Source organism: Gopherus evgoodei, chromosome 3, assembly GCF_007399415.2.
Source record: "Gopherus evgoodei ecotype Sinaloan lineage chromosome 3, rGopEvg1_v1.p, whole genome shotgun sequence".
Classification (NCBI taxonomy): domain Eukaryota; kingdom Metazoa; phylum Chordata; order Testudines; family Testudinidae; genus Gopherus; species Gopherus evgoodei.
The window spans coordinates 22,977,287-22,997,203 of NC_044324.1; the positions used below are offsets into that span (position 1 = coordinate 22,977,287).

Consider the following 19,917-nt stretch of genomic DNA (forward strand, 5'->3'; position numbering starts at 1 on the left):
AGCCCTTTTCTATTTACTGCTCTCTAATCCAGTAAAGCACAGACTCTACAATATTGTGTTAAGTTAATTAACTATAGATATTAAATTCAATTTGTTTCTCTCTGCTTCCAAATTTTCCATTTAATGCAGATTTTTTAATTGTAATATCTAACCACACTACAGATGTCAGAGGGAAAAATGAGTTTTGGCAGTGTCAGAGACAACTGGGGCATTCTACACCCAGGAAGGAGCCCAGTGAGATAATTTCTGTTATTGGCATCCAAGAAATTGTTGAGCTTTTTTGCTACTTGGCAAAGAATACATCTCCTTTTTCCTCCTCCTTTTTGGGCTTTAAATTTGAAGGGATGAGATTTGAATTCCTCTTTTCCCACTGCTGTAACCAGTATCAATAACTATTTGCCTCACTGCACCTGCCCCAGAATCTAGCACTACACGCAACAACAGTGAATATGCACATTATCTTCATGTCCCTGCTAAAATTATCAGAGGTGAAATAGCATCAGTGCTAATGTCTGAATTCCTGATCCTGCAAGTTGCTCCACGCTGACTCTCGGGTTCACCCACATGGAGTAACTTTCACGAATGGGGCCTATGTATCATTACATTTTGGATTCAACATCCCAGTGAAATGAATAAGGCAGTTTACACTTTCTTCAAAGTTATTGTTTCAGGCTATCTGCAGAGTCAAGCAGACAGAATTGCATCAGTTTAAACATGATTCAAATTATTAAAGTTATTTTTGCAATTATACGGGCCAGAGACTTTTTCATACAAAGGTTTATATCGTGGAGCACGTCTGTGCATCTACTGAAAAGCAAAAAGAGGGAATAATGTTGCCATTTATACAGTCACATAACTGCATTGTAGCCAGTAGCCATGGCATGGATAACACCACATCAAGACAGAAAAGGTGTGATGTAGTGTTCTGAAAATGGGAGAGAGCGTCAGGAACCCTCCAGTTCTAGTGTTTGCTCTGATGGAAGCCTTCTATGCCTGTGGAAACGTTAAAACCTTTTCCCTATCTATAAAGCAGAATAAGAACATTACAGCAGTCTTCTAAAAATTAATTCATCACTTAATGTTTGTGAAGAGCTTTGCAAATTATCATCATCAATAGTCTTTCTTCACTGGGGAACGGATAGCTCAGTGGTTTGAGCACTGGCCTGCTAAACCCAGGGTTGTGAGTCAATCCTTGAGGGGGCCATTTGGGGACTGGTCCTGCTTTGAGCAGGGGGTTGGACTAGATGATCTTCTGAGGTCTCTTCCAACCCTAATGATTCTATGATTATTAACTTTTCTATTGTCTTTTGTAAGATATTTGACCTCCTTTTTAGTACAGTAGTTACTACTGAAAACATCTGTTTTATTTCTGTGCAACAACCTTTCCAGGCGCAACCAATTTCCTTTAGCTTAGATTTTAAGTTCTTTGGAGCAATGGCTTCTATTCGTGTGCGTACAACACCCAGTACAACGGAGCCTTGAATGGAGCATCTAAGTGCTACTGCAATACAAATAAATAAATAAAATCTAACAATTATTATTAAATCATTTATAAATAAATACAAATCAGTTTTTAAATATTTGAACAAAAACTTTCATTCAGCAAGGTTTGTCTCTGGAAATGTACTCCAGATCCCTGGTTCAACTTGATTTTGGAATAAAAGCTTTGCTACTGTGCTCTGTGGGAGGGAAAATGTAATTAATTATTTTGAACTTTAAAATATTTATTTCATATAATTATTTTGATATATTGAGAATATGCCTAGGCAAAGTTCCACATGTCTATTTTCATTCTATCCTTGCTTATTGTTTTTGCTTTCTATTGAGTGTTCTGCAAATATCCAAAAATGTATCATAATTAAAATATAGAAATATATTTAAACATTATTAGTATGGTTAATTTTCTAGTGTTGTTATAGTAATGTACACAGTTTTCATTTACTGTACTATTATACTGATCTGATATTTTTCTGCCTAGTATAGCTTAGCACCTGCTTGAATTATATAATAGTGGTGAAAAACTGGCCATTCCTATTTGGAGTGCATTATTCAGTACACCAAAAAGATTATTTCTGGTAGCAACCATGATGCATTAATCTCAAAGCAGTGTGCTTTCCAAGGATTTGTCTTGTTTTGTGTTGTCTTTCCCCAGGGCAGCCAGACTTCATGAAGTATATAATGGTTCAAAGTAGCTACCATATAAATCTGTCCAAACTGGCCCCTTCTTTAATAGGGTTCGGATAAGTTTAAAAAATAGGAAGTCAGAACTATAAATTTCAGAGATATCAAAAGTAAACCCATCAGTGCTAATCAAGATGGCAACTTATTTTGGAAGCACAGATCTGGATTTAATCAAGTATTCTCTCTTCCTAGAAACGCCTACTAAGAAAGATGTATACAACAACATGCTGACCTTGCATCACTACACAAACAACTTCTCAAATGAAATAGTAGACAAATGTGTCAAAAATATATCTCAGTTTTCAGGACGAAAATAATCAATTGCATAATGTAGCACAGTGTTTTGAGCAACATGATTGGAATATAGGCACTGTGCACTCAAGTTTACAACAAGCATTTATTACAAAGTTTTTGTGTGTTTTTAATCCTCTCATATATGTATAGTTATCTAAAAATGAGAAGACAGTATGAATATTTAATAACAGCTCAGTAAGAATGTGAATTATTATAGGATAACGAATGTGCAAAAATCATTTCCAGAAGCCCACCCTGGCATATATAAAAGGCCGTGATTTAAGAGTTCCGTCCTGGAGGTGTCAAAGGTCAAAACAATGAGCTATTAAAGATACTTTCACTTCCCTTGAAATAAAGTGCTGTCTTGGGCCAAAAGGTGAGAGGTTAGAAAAACAGTTTGTCTGCTGGTCTATTCCCATTCCTCCTCCTGACAGGAAATCATACATGCTCCTAGACACCATTCAGGGTTAACCCAGGGTCATGGCCATCAACTAAGTACCCAGCTAAAGGAATGCATTATTTATTTATTCAAAAGAAAAGATGGCAAGGCCACAGGTTACATTTTTGTCAAACACAAATTTTACACAAAGTTCAGCTAAGCATTAATTGTGCAATAAAATAAATAATCCTCATTCCATTGCCCCTAAAGGAAGAGTAAAGCTGTGGCCATAATTACGTATGATTAAGGAGACAACTGTAAAAAAAAAAAAAATCTTATGATTATGTACATGGTGGTTAGGTCAAGAAGACAAAACTGATTTTTCTTAGTAGATATAAGACTGAAATTGGAAATTTCATCTTATCCTTTACGATGCGGTTCAGACGAAATCCTGTAATTCCAATATTGAAGTTTTTTAAATGAACTATAAAAAGCATAAATTATTAATTTATAGTGAGGTTCACTATTGTTCAGGTGCACGTTCACACATCTAAAAAATGTCCTGCTATGCTTACACAATTTTGGGAGATACACTGTAGAATAATATACCTAAATGTTTTGTAAAAATGTAAACTAGATAGTATTTTAAAATTGTCATTTGGATGGTCTTATGGAGTTGCATTAATACCAAGTGTCAAAATACAGGGAACAAGAGGTTCTCTTCCTGGTTTGAGACAATAATTTCTCAATATAAAGTCTTCAGTAAATATGGTTGATTTTATTTTTTATTAACAAACAAAAATCAAAATTTCAAAGCTGCTTGAATTTCATAGCGTTCAAAACAGGCCCATTTTGGTTTTACACAACTTTTTGGTCACCATTTTTAATAAAGTCAGGTTTGTTTGTTTTTTTTTAATCGAAAATATTATAAATTTTTTATTAAGTATTCACTAAGCAAAAAAGTCAAAATATTTTGATGTTTTTGATAATTGTTTTAAAACATCACGCAAAAATGAAAATGTCAATAGTCTGAGAAATCTTTTTACTTTTGAAACGGAAAAGGCTATTTTTCAATTGAAAATTTGTTCTTTGAAAATTTCAACCAGTTTTACCCCCAGTTTAGCTGGGTCTGGAATTACACACATATAGTTACATAGCACCATAGAACCAGAAACAAACCATATGTCCTGTGTGATGAACTAGGGCTATGTCTCTGCAATTTATGAGACTGATATTATAAAACTGTATTATGAGAAAGTGTTGTATCATAAATGCCTATATGTACATGGATCCATCACTGCTGACAAGCGCCTTAGCACATATACCCCAGACAAATACAATGGGAACTAAAGGTTAATCATGGTACTTAAGCCTGACAAAAAATTATGCTAAAAAGTAGCTCAAGCCTTGAAAATCCACTTTAGCTGAAGGGAGGGGAAAGGCGGGAACAATGGAAAGTTACTCAGAAGACAGAAGAAAGCCACACAGGAACAGGAGAACTAGACAGGAAATGGGGCAGGAGAAAGCAAGTTCACGGATGTGGGTAAGGGGCTCCAGAAGGAGAGGTCAACAAGCAAGTAGCAGCCTTATGAGGTGGTGGGCCCTACACACTTTCCTGAGCCCAGATGGTCTCAAGGACTCTGGATCACTCAACAGACTCAGACCCAGCCCAAAGAATGCCCTCGAGTGGTGAGGAAACTGAGGCAAGGACATACATCTAGTGTTTGTTGTTTTGTATGAACTGTACTCTCCTGTACTTTACATGATTAAGGATAAAAGAGCATTAATGTGTTAAACAATGTACAAAATGTATGTGTGTATATGCATCACAACTACTACATGCACCTGAAAAAGATAAACTGTAAACCAGAAGTTTCATAATTTTGGGGTGGAGTTCTGGGAAAGGGGTGTGCACTGTGCCTAGAGGGACTAGGAGGCTGGACAGCAGGTTCCAACACTGGGAGGGGGTGCCAGATAGTAGGTCTGCACCCTGAGACTGTGCTGAGAGACCCAAGATTGGGGCAGTGGTTAGACGCTGTTCAGGCTCCAGAAGCTTAAAGCTCCCCAGGGGATCCAGAGCACAGAGGCTTGGATTCCCTTCACAGCAGTCCTACTGGGTGGGTGGAAAGGGGTTCTCACTTGGATCTCACATCCTTCATATCTGGAAGTTTAATGATGAACATGTGGACAAAGGTAGTGCCTTTGCGATTCTCAGCAGTGATTTCTCTAGACCAGAAGTGGTGTGCCGAGTCTTCATTTATTCACTCTAATATAAGGTTTTGCCTGCCAGTAATTCATTTTAACGTTTTTAGAAGGTCTCTTTCTATAAGTCTATAATATATAACTAAACTATTGTTGTATGAAAAGTAAATAAGGTTTATAAAACATTTAAGAAGCGTCATTTAAAATTAAATTAAAACACAGAGCCCCCTAGACCAGCAGCCAGGACCCAGGCAGTGTGAGTGCCACTGAAAATCAGCTCATGTGCCACCTTCGGCACGCGTGCCATAGGTTGCCTACCCCTGCTCTAGACTATCATGGATGGAATGTTGTTTACGTATTCTAAAGGGAGTGGTCCTTTTCTCTAAGTATAGTCACTACATGATAACATATAGCCTGAAGAATAAGAGGTAAAACATTCTCAATATTCTTACAGAAAAGATTGTGTTGTACCCAGACATTGTAATCAAAAGACTAAAGATATTCTTACCAAATTAATCAGCTGCCTGTGGATGATATCTTCCACTAATACTGCTGTTTCATGAAGGGGTCTGCGAACATCCCCTAAGGAAAACCTGGAAAAAAAATGTTTCACATAAGGCTACCAAATTGGAAAAAGAAAAATGAAAACAAAAACCTTACAGGAAACCAAACAAAAAGGAAAAAATCACCCATATTTAAACCTCAGGTGAATTGAAGATGAATTGATTAAATTAAGGAAGAGAGCACAGAGGATGAATATCAGAAGAACAAATCCTAACACAGTGAGATAATATTAGAGAGTGGAATGGCCACTGAAGAGCAGACGTGAAAGCCCAACTACTAGGGACAAAACTACAGTAGCCCAAGTTGTAGTAAATGTACTGTAGAGATCAATCCTATGTTAGAAAGGGTGTTAATTGAATAGGTCTTAGTCACTTTTAATTTCTATGAAGCAGCTACAGCCACATCATCGTATGGTGTCTAACAGTCAGGATATGATTTCCCCTTCTGTTTACAAATTGACATACACCCTTTTAAGTTTTTACTCATCAAAATATTTACATTAAATGTTTATGTTAGTGTCTTCTTTTTCCAAAGCAAAATGCTAAGTAACACATGCTTTCAGAAGGAAGTGTTAAGGATTAAAAGAAAGGATTTTTTAGGAATTATTACAGATGCCTTGTCAAGTAATTTTCTTCTATGACCTTTATAATTCAGCCCTAAAATGCCCTGTTCATAACCCTACCTCAAAATGCACAGTATTGACGAGACCAGGAATAGTTACAGAAGCAGTTGTGGTGGAAGGTTTGAAAAGAAAAAGACACACAAATAGGAAATCAAAGATTCAGGTGAAATATTGGTAAAACCGAAGAGATCGTTACAGCACAAATGTATTTGTTGTCAGCCTAACTTTGATTCAACAGAACTTCTTGGTAAAGAAAGTAAATTGTTCACAGCACTCGTGATTAAACTGCTTCAAGGGAACAACCTCAATGTATTGGAAGAACTGAAGTAAGGTGCAGCATCCCCTATCCTATCTCTAATGTGATCTGGCATAAAATAAGAGTATCCAGTTACTAGGATGAGTCCAAATCTCTCTCTGAATCAAGTATCTGTAATAAATGCCAGTTCAGGGCCAAACATTGTAGATCTCCTCAGTCTAATACCAAACTAAGCTTATTCTTAATAGCATCATCTGCAAATCACAGGCTAGACCACCAGCAGCCTTCTTAATCCTGAGAATGCTACTGATTCAAAGAAAAAACAGGGGAAATCAGAGAACATGTGAACTAAAAGGGGGGAAATGGATCATAAAGCTAGCCAATTTTTACTCGATTATGTAAGGTAAGTAGGATCCTATTTATTTTTAAAAAGTGACTAACATCTCTTCTGTTCTCCCAACACCCTGAGGTTGGAAGTCCAAGCCACGCTCAGGCAGAACTTAAGCATCCAGGATTCTGATCATGGGACTCTGCTTACCATTTCATGCTTATATTAACACTGCAACAAAACTTCCCACACAAAACAGCAGCTTCACTGCATGACTACATGATACACACATAAGTTAGAAACAATTTTTTAACACATCAGCCACATTACATGATGAAATGTGCAGCTATAAAATAAGCAGCAATACTCAGCCCTTGCCTACTTTACATACAGATCCCATAGGTTTAAGAGCTGAAGAGTGAGAAGGAACTTATTAAAGAACTTTTCCCTGGCCTCAACTCCTCCTTCCACATAAAAATAAGACATGGAAATTTCTTCCCTGGCATGAAGTGCAATACCATAGCCTACTACTACCTGGCAACAGAATCTCTGCATCTACAAGAAAACTTTATTAAGTACTTCTTGGTTCAAACAAAACAGAGTAGTTGTAACATCTGACAAGCACACTACAAGCATCCAAAATAATCATGAGAACTTGTAAAGAACAATGATTTTAGCACCAGGATTCTCAGGAAAACCCAGAAGTCATGGGCACTCATCATTCTGAAAGTCTTGTTGGTTATCTCAGCCTTTACTTTTGGCTCCCTCTCTATCCAACCTTTGATTAGATTATTTTAGAAAGTTAAATCTTTTCATCCCAATGTGCTTTCAACAGGGTGGTGGTTGCTTGGATCAGTCAAAACTTCATCATACCAAATGTATGTCAAAACAAAGAAGCCATTTCAATAATATATCATTGCAGATATGAAAGAAGACTTGGCCCATTTTCTAATCTCCCTCAAATAGCCCTATTGCAGAAACTCAGTGTGAGCAAGGGAGGCAGAATTTGGTACATAAGAAACAATGTAAAGGGAGATACTATTCACTGTGAGGAGAGTCAAAGTGGTAGAAGAGGAAGTTACTCATCTTGTGCAGTAACGATAGTTCTTCGAGATGTGTGTCCCTATGTGTGCTTCACTGTAGGTGTATGTGGATCCCTGCACTTCAGATAGATCTTGATAGCAGTGTCCATTCAACCCTACCATGCCCTCTCCCCGCCTCATGCTCTGTCTCGAGGCTAAATAGCATTGCATGTGCGAACCACTCTCAGTTCCTTCTCTACCTCAGAGTTCCTATCAAAAACTCCAAAGTAGAGGGAAGTAGGGCAGGTTGTGGAGCACCTCTCAAAAAACCATCATTACTGCACAAGGTGAGTAACTTCCTCTTCTTCTTTGAATAGTGTCCCTATGGGTGCTCCACTGTAGGAAACTCCCGAGCAGTATCCCTAATGAGAGGTTGGGGCTTCAGAGTTGAGATTTTTATGGATAATACTGCGTCTATTACAATTGATTTAGGCGGAGGGTGCAAAAAAAGAAATTCCGCATTCTTAGGAGATGCATAATATTTTTTTATTAGCCTGTTTGCATGTTGGTGTGGCCAATGCTGGTGTTGGCCATATTAACTTAGCTGGATCCAAAAGCGCCTTGTTGATGAGGAGGGCTATCCTGGAGGAGGAGGAGGATGTATGTAGGATATCCAGAAGCATATGGTGAGTGTCTTAACATTCTCAAGAGATACTTATAAGGTATCAGCCATCCTTAGTCAGGTCTCAGAAGATTTTAAAATCATCTGCCATAGACTGTGGAGGGGGCATTACTGCCTTATCTGAAGAGGAAGAAGAGATGTTAGTAAGTGGTGTAATCCTTTCTTCTAGTCTGACCTCCTGGCTCCTCCAAGATCTCCTCAGGAGGTTCTTAGGCTCCAGAGATGGTGGCTGAGGGAGAATGCCTCACAGTCTATGAGTGGGTCACACTAGATGCCCAGGAGGCATGGTACCTACAGGCTGCCCACGGATCCCAATAGGACCAGTGGGCAATGGAAAAAGCATGGGTGGTTGATCCCCTGACTGGTCATACCACTGAGGTTGTCCAGAACGAGGGTATGACTGGGCAGTCCTGGATTGATAGCAAGAGGAAGCACGATGAGAGTAATGTAAGAGGACCCCTTCCTGGTCGCTATCTGACTCTCCATTGGAAAATGGTGGAGCCAGTACAGAGAGCAGAGGTTCAAGGCTCGGTGCTGGTGGTGATTCTTGGGCTTAAGATGTGTCTGGTACCAAGACGCCAGTACTGATTAGAAGAGGCTCTGGTACCTCAGACACCATGAGAATCTAAATTCCTGTGGTGTCGCAATAGACGGTATCCTCAGAGATTGCCAATATTGAGTTAGCGGTACCAAGGGAGCTGGAGACTTTGGCTTCACAGAGCGGTCCACTGATGGTTGTTCACAGTCATTAGTGATGAGAATGTCTGTACTGATGCTATCTGCCTTGAGGAGATCTGGTCTCCACTTCTGTCCCTGACCAGTGGTATTGCTGCTTCAGTGCCTATGCCCATAGGGTCATTAGGCCTACCAGCAGTATCTGTCGCATCAGACCCACGCAGTCTGTGCCTACCATGCTTAGGCACCTTCAGTGCCATAGGGAGACTGAATATGCCAGAAATTTCCTCTGGCTAGTTTGGGGCTGACAGCTCTCTTTTTGGTCTTATGTGGAGAATCCGAGGATTTCTATCTCAGTTCACCAGCCTTGGAGTAGAAGGCTGCAGAGAAGACTGATGTCGCCTGGGAGACTCTGGGCATGGGTCAGTCACAGGCTGAAGAGCTCCCTCCATGAGGTCAAGTATCAGAGGGGTAGCCGTGTTAGTCTGGATCTGTAAAAGCAGCAAAGAATCCTGTGGCACCTTATAGACTAACAGACGTTTTGGAGCATGAGCTTTCGTGGGTGAATACCCACTTCTTCAGATGCACGTGGTGGAAATTTCCAGGGGCAGGTATATATATGCTAGCAAGCAAGCTAGAGATAACGAGGTCAGTTCAATCAGGGAGGATGAAGCCCTGTTCTAGCAGTTGAGGTGTGAAAACCAAGAGAGGAGAAACTGGTTCTGTAGTTGGCAAGCCATTCACAGTCTTTGTTCAATCCTGAGCTGATGGTGTCAAATTTGCAGATGAACTGAAGCTCAACAGTTTCTCTTTGAAGTCTGGTCCTGAAGTTTTTTTGCTGCAGGATGGCCACCTTAAGGTCTGCAATAGTGTGGCCAGGGAGGTTGAAGTGCTCTCCTACAGGTTTTTGTATATTGCCATTCCTAATGTCTGATTTGTGTCCATTTATCCTTTTCCGTAGAGATTGTCCAGTTTGGCCGATGTACATAGCAGAGGGGCATTGCTGGCATATATTACATTGGTGGATGTGCAGGTGAATGAACCAGTGATGGTGTGGCTGATCTGGTTAGGTCCTGTGATGGTGTCGCTGGTGTAGATATGTGGGCAGAGTTGGCATCGAGGTTTGTTGCATGGATTGGTTCCTGAGCTAGAGTTATTATGGTGCGGTGTGCAGTTACTGGTGAGAATATGTTTCAGGTTGGCAGGTTGTCTGTGGGCAAGGACTGGCCTGCCACCCAAGGCCTGTGAAAGTGTGGGATCATTGTCCAGGATGGATTGTAGATCCTTGATGATGCGTTGGAGGGGTTTTAGCTGGGGGCTGTATGTGATGGCCAGTGGAGTCCTGTTGGTTTCTTTCTTGGGTTTGTCTTGCAGTAGGAGGCTTCTGGGTACACGTCTGGCTCTGTTGATCTGTTTCCTTATTTCCTCGTGCGGGTATTGTAGTTTTGAGAATGCTTGGTGGAGATTTTGTAGGTGTTGGTCTCTGTCTGAGGGGTTAGAGCAGATGCGGTTGTACCTCAGTGCTTGGCTGTAGACAATGGATCGTGTGATGTGTCCGGAGGCACTCTCATATGGACTCTCTACTCAGACCCTATGCCACCAGCACTCCCAGCTATCTCTGTGACACCACTGATTTCCTGAGGAAACTACAATGCATTGGTCACCTCCCAGAAAACACCATCCTAACCACCATGGATGTAGAGGCTCTCTACACAAACATCCCACACACAGATGGAATACAAGCTGTCAGGAACACTATCCCCTGACGATGCCACAGCACAACTGGCTGCTGAGCTCTGTGCCTTTATACTTACACACAACTATTTCAAATTTGATGACAATATATATCTCCAGATCAGTGACACTGCTATGGGCACCCGCATGGCCCCACAATATGCCAATATCTTTATGGCCGACCTGGAACAACGCTTCCTCAGCTCTCGTCCACTCACGCCCCTTCTCTACCTACGCTACATTGATGACATCTTCATCATCTGGACCCATGGGAAGGAGACTCTGGAAAAATTCCACCACGATTTCAACAGCTTCCACCCCACCATCACCCTCAGCCTGGATCAATCTACACGGGAGGTCCATTTTCTTGACACCACGGTGCAAATAAGTGATGGTCACATTAACACCACCCTATATCGAAAACCTACTGACCACTATGCCTACCTTCATGCCTCCAGCTTCCATCCCGGACACATCACACGATCCATTGTCTACAGCCAAGCACTGAGGTACAACCGCATCTGGTCTAACCCCTCAGACAGAGACCAACACCTACAAAATCTCCACCAAGCATTCTCAAAACTACAATACCCGCACGAGGAAATAAGGAAACAGATCAACAGAGCCAGACGTGTACCCAGAAGCCTCCTACTGCAAGACAAACCCAAGAAAGAAACCAACAGGACTCCACTGGCCATCACATACAGCCCCCAGCTAAAACCCCTCCAACGCATCATCAAGGATCTACAATCCATCCTGGACAATGATCCCACACTTTCACAGGCCTTGGGTGGCAGGCCAGTCCTTGCCCACAGACAACCTGCCAACCTGAAACATATTCTCACCAGTAACTGCACACCGCACCATAATAACTCTAGCTCAGGAACCAATCCATGCAACAAACCTCGATGCCAACTCTGCCCACATATCTACACCAGCGACACCATCACAGGACCTAACCAGATCAGCCACACCATCACTGGTTCATTCACCTGCACATCCACCAATGTAATATATGCCAGCAATGCCCCTCTGCTATGTACATCGGCCAAACTGGACAATCTCTATGGAAAAGGATAAATGGACACAAATCAGACATTAGGAATGGCAATATACAAAAACCTGTAGGAGAGCACTTCAACCTCCCTGGCCACACTATTGCAGACCTTAAGGTGGCCATCCTGCAGCAAAAAAACTTCAGGACCAGACTTCAAAGAGAAACTGTTGAGCTTCAGTTCATCTGCAAATTTGACACCATCAGCTCAGGATTGAACAAAGACTGTGAATGGCTTGCCAACTACAGAACCAGTTTCTCCTCTCTTGGTTTTCACACCTCAACTGCTAGAACAGGGCCTCATCCTCCCTGATTGAACTGACCTCGTTATCTCTAGCTTGCTTGCTAGCATATATATACCTGCCCCTGGAAATTTCCACCACATGCATCTGAAAAAGTGGGTATTCACCCACGAAAGCTCATGCTCCAAAACGTCTGTTAGTCTATAAGGTGCCACAGGATTCTTTGCTGCCCTCCATGAGGAGCAGCTTTACTTTCAATTCCCATTTTTTTCAGGATCTGGTTTTCAGCTGCTGACTGGTGTTCGAGATGTGTTGCTCATGTCTGTTCCACAGTAGATGTGCGTGCTTACCACATGCAACAGTGACGGAAGTTTTTCCCTCAGCACCACCCGTAGAGGGAGCGCTGACGTGACCCCTGGAGTGGTGCCGCTATGGCGCAGTATAAGGGGAGCTGTGTGCTCCCGCTACCCTCAGTTCCTTTTGCCAGACCAACCCCGAGAGTGGGGAAGGAGGATGGGATGTGGAATAGACATGAGCAAACATCTCGAAGAATGCCAGTTATGGAACAGGTTACTGTCCTGTTTAATGTTTAATTTAAATATAAGTATTTGGATACCGTGTAGACACTGTATATAAAAATAAATCACTGATGTTCATATTGTTCTCTGGCATGACACACAGTAAGTAATCCACAAACCTAAATCTATTTACTTATACATATTAGGATTAATAAATGATTCAGTAATTCTATTAATGTTTTTATTAAAATGATTAAATACAGTATGTAACAAACATGTACACACATCATAGAATATCAGGGTTGGAAGGGACCTCAGAAGGTCATCTGGCCAACCCTCTGCTCATAGCAGGGCCAATCCTCAGACAGATTTTTGCCCCAGATCTCTAAATGACCCCCTTGAGAACTGAACTCACCACCTTGGGTTTAGCAGGCCCACGCTCAAACCACTGAGCTATTCGCCCTGCAAGCACAAAAGCATAAATTCTTCACAAATATCCAAATCTTTTACATAGGCCCTAACTGGCCTATGCTGTATCTAAACTAAAAGGATTCAGCACCATCATGACCAGAACACACTGATGATTATTTTATACTGGTATTTTAAAATTATTTGCCTTTGTTCCTAAGACTTAAAAGATGTAAAACCAAATTTGGAACAGTGCAAGTAAATGGCTGGCTACTAACATATTAAAAATTTGGATGCAACAAACCATGGTCTATATTAATATTAAACAATGAATATATGATATAAATATATTAATAAATAGACAATTTTTCTGAAAACAAAAAACTGAGGGCAAAATTCTGCTCTCTGATTAGGGCATTGGCTCTCCAGTGAGATACTGTGCTATCCTGCATGCATAGATCTCCCTCTGATGTAACTGACAGCTCCACACATATGCAGAGTGAAGAAATAGCAGAGAAGTTCCAGTACACAGATCTAAGAGGTGAATTTTGCCCCAAATCTTTTTTCCTCCATTCAGATTTCCAAAAGAATACATCAAATTTGATGGCTAGAATTCCATATTTGACCATTAACTAGATTTATGTAAAAGTAGATTTACCATTGTACACACAAACTCTCTTGCTCTCTTTTTCTTTTAATCTTTGAAAGTTATTTGTATCTCAGTTTCTATTCAGTTTTTCCCACGCTACTGTTGCCAACTTCTTTCCCCACACACAGAAAGCTAGATATTGGCATGATGGTTTCTGCAAAAAGAAGTAAAAACCACCATATTTACCCACAGTCGCTTCCTCTTTCTCTGAAATGTACAGTGGATTTTCAAGCTACGAAAAAAACACATGAAACCTGAATAAATGCTCATGATATTTTATATAGTGTATATAGTTTGTCCTTTATATAGTTATAGTTATATAGTTATATAGTTTGTCCTTTACCCTATTATCCTCTTGATTCTGTTTGATTAATAACAATCTTTTCTATGTCAAACAGGAATGCGCCTTCCTTTTTCCTGGGGTAATGTTATGCTTCTGACATTAAACTGACAAATACATGAACACTGAGAAATTAAGGCTTTGATTCCTTTCTTCATTTATGCTGTTGTATTTGAACAAACAGTAAACTAAAACCTGAAAGGGGGGAGGGTTCACCAAACTACAGGCTAGCTGATGGGTAGAAAATAACTCTGTCATTGCTTCTGGGGTTGAAATCAGACTTTGTTTAATATCACTTTGTGTGTTTCATTTCCTATGGGCTATTTTTTTTTTAAATGGTGCAGTAGACAGCACTTACAAAAACACTCTACCTGGTTAAAGAATAAACCATTTTCGGAGAGAGAGTCCGTGGAAGGGACTGGATCACAGCGGCTCTGGTCAGCACTGCCGACCAGTCCGTTCAAATTCCCATCAGCGGTGATGCCCAGCTAAGGCAGGCTAGTCCCTACCTGTTCCAACACCATGCTGCACCCCGGAAGCAGCCAGCAGCAAGTCCAGCTCCTAAGCGGGGTCGCCATGGGGCTCCACATGCTGCCCCCACCCCAAGCACTGGCTCCACACTCCCACTGGCCGGGAGTTGGGGCAGCAGTGCCTGCAGGCAAGAGCCGCGCAGAGCTGCTTGCATGTCTCCTCATAGGAGCGCCTGCTGCTGGCCGCGTCCGGGGCGTAGCACAGTACGTGGTGCCAGGACAGGCAGGAAGCCTATCTCTGCACCCCCACTACGCTGCTGACCGGGAGCTGACCGAGGTAAGCCTGTGCCTCAACCCTGTGCCCCAATCCCCTGCCCTAGCCCTGAGCCCCCCAAAACCCAGAGCCCCCTCCTGCATCCCAAACCTCTCATCCCTGGCCCCATCACAGAGCCTGCATCACCAGCCCAGAGCCATGATCCCCTCCTGCATGCCAACTCCATCACAGCCCTAAGCCCACCCCAAAGCCTCATCCCTGGCCCCACCCCAAAGCCTGCACCCAGAGTCCTGGGCTTCTCCCACACCCCAACCCCCTGCCCCACACAATGCACAGACAACCTGTGGAATTCCTTGCCAGAGGATGTTGTGAAGGCCAAGACTATAACAGGGTTCAAAAAAGAACTAGATAAATTCATGAAGGATAGGTCTCAATGGCTATTAGCCAGGATGGGCAGGGATGGTGTCCCTAGCCTCTGTCTGCCAGAAGCTGGGAATGGGCAACAGGGAATGGATCACTTGATTATCTGTTCTGTTCATTCCCTCTGGGGCATCTGGCATTGGCCACTATTGGAAGACAGGACACTGGGCTAGATGGACCTTTGGTCTGACCCAGTATGGCCGTTCTTATGTTCATATGGTCCTTTGTTACTGACAAAAAACAGATAAGGAGAGGGAGCAGATGCAAAGAGTACATTTGGCACGGGAAAGAGTCTGCATGTGCTGACATTCTGTTCAGCATGTAGCAAGTCAGAAAGGGAAAACCATCAACTAGTTTGGATACATGGAAAACAACTGGTGTGCAGGCAAGCAAAATCACAAAGTAGCCTTACACAGAGCGAAAAGAAAAAAAACACATTTGGGTACTACTTTTTATAGATGCCAGAGAAGATTTACAGAGGGGAGTAGGCTGAAATAGTGTTGCTGCTACATAGATGAATAGTTAATGAGCTACAGAAATGTCTCTGAATTTCAAAAAGGGAAATTGGGCATTATAGCATGGCACATACTCTAGACAACTGATCAACCACCTTCGGAACCAACCTGAATAGAGTATAATCAAGTTCAAATAAACTAAAGATGAAGCACTCACTACGAAGAGGTTAATTTACGATTATAAGGAAGACTTCAGGCTGAGAATAGCCAAAGATGCTATGTAATAAGACAGAAAAATCTAATACTAAATTATAGTTAGTATGGACTATGCCATTTCACCCTATATTACAGCAATACATGGTAAATGACCTGTCTATTCTCTGGCAGCTGTTTGGTACCAGTGTATGTGGAAAGCTCAGCACACTAATTCTCAAAACTTGAACGTTGTGACATATGTGTAAATTTCACCCAAAATGAACCAAGCATTAGAGCCGGGCCGGTTTGTTTATCTGCCGCATTCACGGGTTCAGCTGACTGTGGCTCCCACTGGCTGCGGTTTGCCCTTCCAGGCGGGAATAGGCGGCTAGCACATTCCTTGGCCCGCGTCACTTCCCGCCACCCCCATTGGCCTGGGACGGTGAACCGCAGCCAGTGCTTACCCTGGTGGGCCACATGCCAAAGGTTGTCGATCCCTGCATTAGAGCCTTAAGGTACTCTCCTGCAACAAGGAGATTCGCTTTTAAGCACTCTGCCCAGGAAAATCCATAATGTTTTCTGGAACTTAGCACTGCAAGTCCCAAAACTCCAGCAGTACAGAATCAGCAACCAGCTAAAGAAAAAGATAAAAGCTTCTACACATCTAACTGAACAATATTATGAAGTAATTTAGTTTCATGGTTTATGGGAGGCAGGGAGAGATCTAAAGAGCCGTGAAAATTTATTCCCCTCTGCCCCTCAATTTTACTTACCACATGGTGCATGAGAAGTTGGAAAACCTCAGGTTTCTTCCTGGACTGTAATGGAAGTGTCTGCTGTTGTCCTGGCTACAGCAGTGATCAGAGCAGTGAAGAGTGTTACTGTCCCAAAGTCTCAGACACTAAAACCAAAAGTATTCTCTTCGTTTTCTCTGTTTTGCATTTGCAAGTAAAAAAAGAGAGACCAGCTGGCAAGCTTGAAAAAGCCCTCCCCACCACCTTCCTGCTCCAAGGAAGAGACGGTGTGGCAAGCATGCATGCACTACATATGTTGTTGTTTGCTGTGGTGTGTGTGCGTGTGTAGGTGAGGTGATGGGGAGAAATGATTAGAGCTGCACAGAAGGGAAGGAAAGAAGAGTTGGGACTCAGCTCTGAATTCACTGGGGAAACTGTACCCCTCAGTTTACCCCCTCTGGTGCTGCAGTAATGCAGAGAGAGAGATTGGACCCAAACTTGTGGGGAAAATTGATAGGGCAAAGAAAAAGAGTGAGAGATGGTGACAGATGGAGATTAAGGGAGACACACACAGGAAAAGAGATGGTGTATCGGGAAATCTATGCACCATCAACAGAAGAAGAGAGAGACAGAAAAAAGAATAAATAAAAGAAAGTGCCAACGAGATGACACACATGGATTTAGAGGAAGAGAAGGGTTGAGAGAGATGGTCAGATCAGTTATTCTCCTTTCAACGAACTGGGAAAGGGGAAAGGAAAAGGCACACAACTTTTAGGTTAAGGAATTTTATTTATTTATGCACCCACATATAACTGTATTTTCCAGACAGACATCACACTGTCTCATAAAGAGGAAATGGATATGTCAAGAGTGTTGTTGCTGTAGGCATTCATAGTATGATTGTTGGATGTTTTACTCAGTAAAGGGGGAATGCATTTCAAAATAAATGCTGGCTTTCTGAATTTTCAATTCTTTAGTTTGAGACAAAGGGACAGTTTCAATATACTCTCTCTCTCTCTCTGTGTTAACTTTAAGTTATGGTAACAAACCTGCATATTCCACCAATGTTAACTAGAAAAAAAAACAAGGACTATCCCGTCAGGTTAGTCAGTAGATAGCAACACTTTACTTATCAGGTCATTTCCACCACTCACAAGCCATGTATCTTCCCCTTCATCCTGAACACTCAACCTGCTCCATGAATCTTGGTTATGTGTTCTGTTGATCAGCATAGGGTTGACACAGCTTTCAAAAGTTACACTGCACATGGTACTGTATATAGAGATGGTGAAAGTAAGTGAGACACAGTGTCAGATTACAAAGGGTGGTTATGAGGAACATGTTTCTGTTGTGTTTAAGAAATGTGCATAATCCATGTGTGACAAATTGCTAGCACTACTATGATGGGTCTTGCACTTTCTCTTCTCGGGGGGAGGTCACGGTGCCGTTTCTTACCCCTGAACTGGGATATTAACTGCCCCACTAGTGTCCTAGAGGAAGGGAGTGGAGAGGGAGGGACCTGGGTCCTCCCTCTACTCCGGGTCCCAGCCCAGGGGCCCTAGGGATAGCAGTAAACCACTTGAACTAGTAGTTCCTTCCCCTGCGCTATTTCCCTCTCCTGCCCTTCAGCTTGTGGAGGCTTCCTGCCCTCCCTCTGCACAAGCCAGGAGTTCCTTTACCTAGAGTCTTGGTGGTCTTAGCCCACTGCAGCAGTTCTCCAAACTTTCCTCTGCTTCCCTCCAAACTGTTCTCTGCTCCAATACCAATCCACTCTGCTCCAGCTCCTCCAAACTGCTCTCTGCTCCAATACCTCCACTTGTCTGATTGAACCAGGAGGTTTTTAATCAGGTGACTGGCTTCAGGTGCTCTAATTGGCTTCAGGTGCTTTAATTAATCTATAGCATACTTTCTTCCCTCTACAGGGAATAAGGCTCCCTTCTAACCCTCTCCTGCTGCCCTCTGGCCATGCCGTATCACACATGTTAAAAGTAACTATTCAAAATCTATAGAGATTTTAACGTAGGAGTTACAGAGTTGAAAACTGCATTGATAAAATGGTACACTATAGATATAGTTGGAGATAAAACCGCATGCTGGCTTTTCAGACTATGCAGTCTAGCCGCTTTAATTCAAAGTTAAAGTTTTGTGTAGGAATTTCCCAAGTTTTAGTTAGTACACCTCTACCTCAATATAACGCGACCCAATTTAACATGAATACAGATATAATGCGGTAAAACAGCACTCCAGGGGGGCAGGGCTGCTCACTCCGGCGGATTACAGCAAATTCGATATAATGCGGTTTCACCTATAATGCGGTAGGATATTTTGGCTCCTGAGGACAGTGTTATATCGGGGTAGAGGTGTATATATCAATGGTTATATTTATTCATATGGAGAGACATCGGTGTTAATGTACTTTTTCCTTGATATGCCAATCTTCAGAGCCCCATCTCCCTTGACACCCCAAAAACCCCTACGTCCACAGCTGATCCCAGTACAGAGCTGCACTTAATATTCTCCCCAACCTCTATAGACCTATCCCTGCCCATGTTTTCCTTATATATATCTGCTTCCCACCACAACATTTTCCACCCCTCAAGTTCTCCCTGAATACCATCCTCCTCTATTTATGATATAATAAAATATAATATATGAGATATACCTATCTCCTAGACCTGGAAGGGACTCGCAAAGGTCACTGAGTCCAGCCTCCTGCCTTCACTAGCAGGACCAAGTACTGATTTTGCCCCAGATCCCTAAGTGGCCCCCGCAAGGACTGAATTCACAACCCTGGGTTTAGCAGGCCAATGTCCAAACCACTGAGCTATCACTTCCTTCCTCTCCCTACTACATTCATTTTTAATATCAACACTACCAAAGTTAGTCAATACTTAATGAAATATTAAACAGAAAACTGTCCTGTAAAACATTATCGTGACAAATTTGGGCTTCCATCCTATGCTTTGCATCTGCACAGAGTACCAATGAAGACCAGGACGAGGAAATAAAATTCAAACAAGTGTGAAACAAAGCAATTTTAATCTTGCTTTAAGTGCAAATCGTAGTTCAGCTATACCTGTAAATTTGCTACCAATATGTCCGTAACATATACTACGTATATATATATATATATATATATATATATATATATTTTACACACACACACACACACACACACACACACACACACACACACACACACACACACACACACACACA

At 41.9% G+C, this 19,917-nt stretch overlaps 1 protein-coding gene across 13 annotated transcripts in view; it reads right to left on the reverse strand.

The window, feature by feature from the left end:
- SUPT3H (SPT3 homolog, SAGA and STAGA complex component) overlaps positions 1-19,917 on the reverse strand; it is a 520,171-nt gene that overhangs the window by 260,951 nt on the left and 239,303 nt on the right. For 12 of the 13 annotated variants that reach the window (XM_030555257.1, XM_030555249.1, XM_030555250.1 and 9 more), the window contains one exon: positions 5,565-5,649. The exons of the other annotated variant lie outside the window; for it this stretch is intronic. In XM_030555257.1, coding sequence (XP_030411117.1) covers positions 5,565-5,649 — 85 coding nt within the window. The remainder of the gene's footprint in view (positions 1-5,564; positions 5,650-19,917) is intronic. 13 annotated transcript variants of the gene reach the window in all.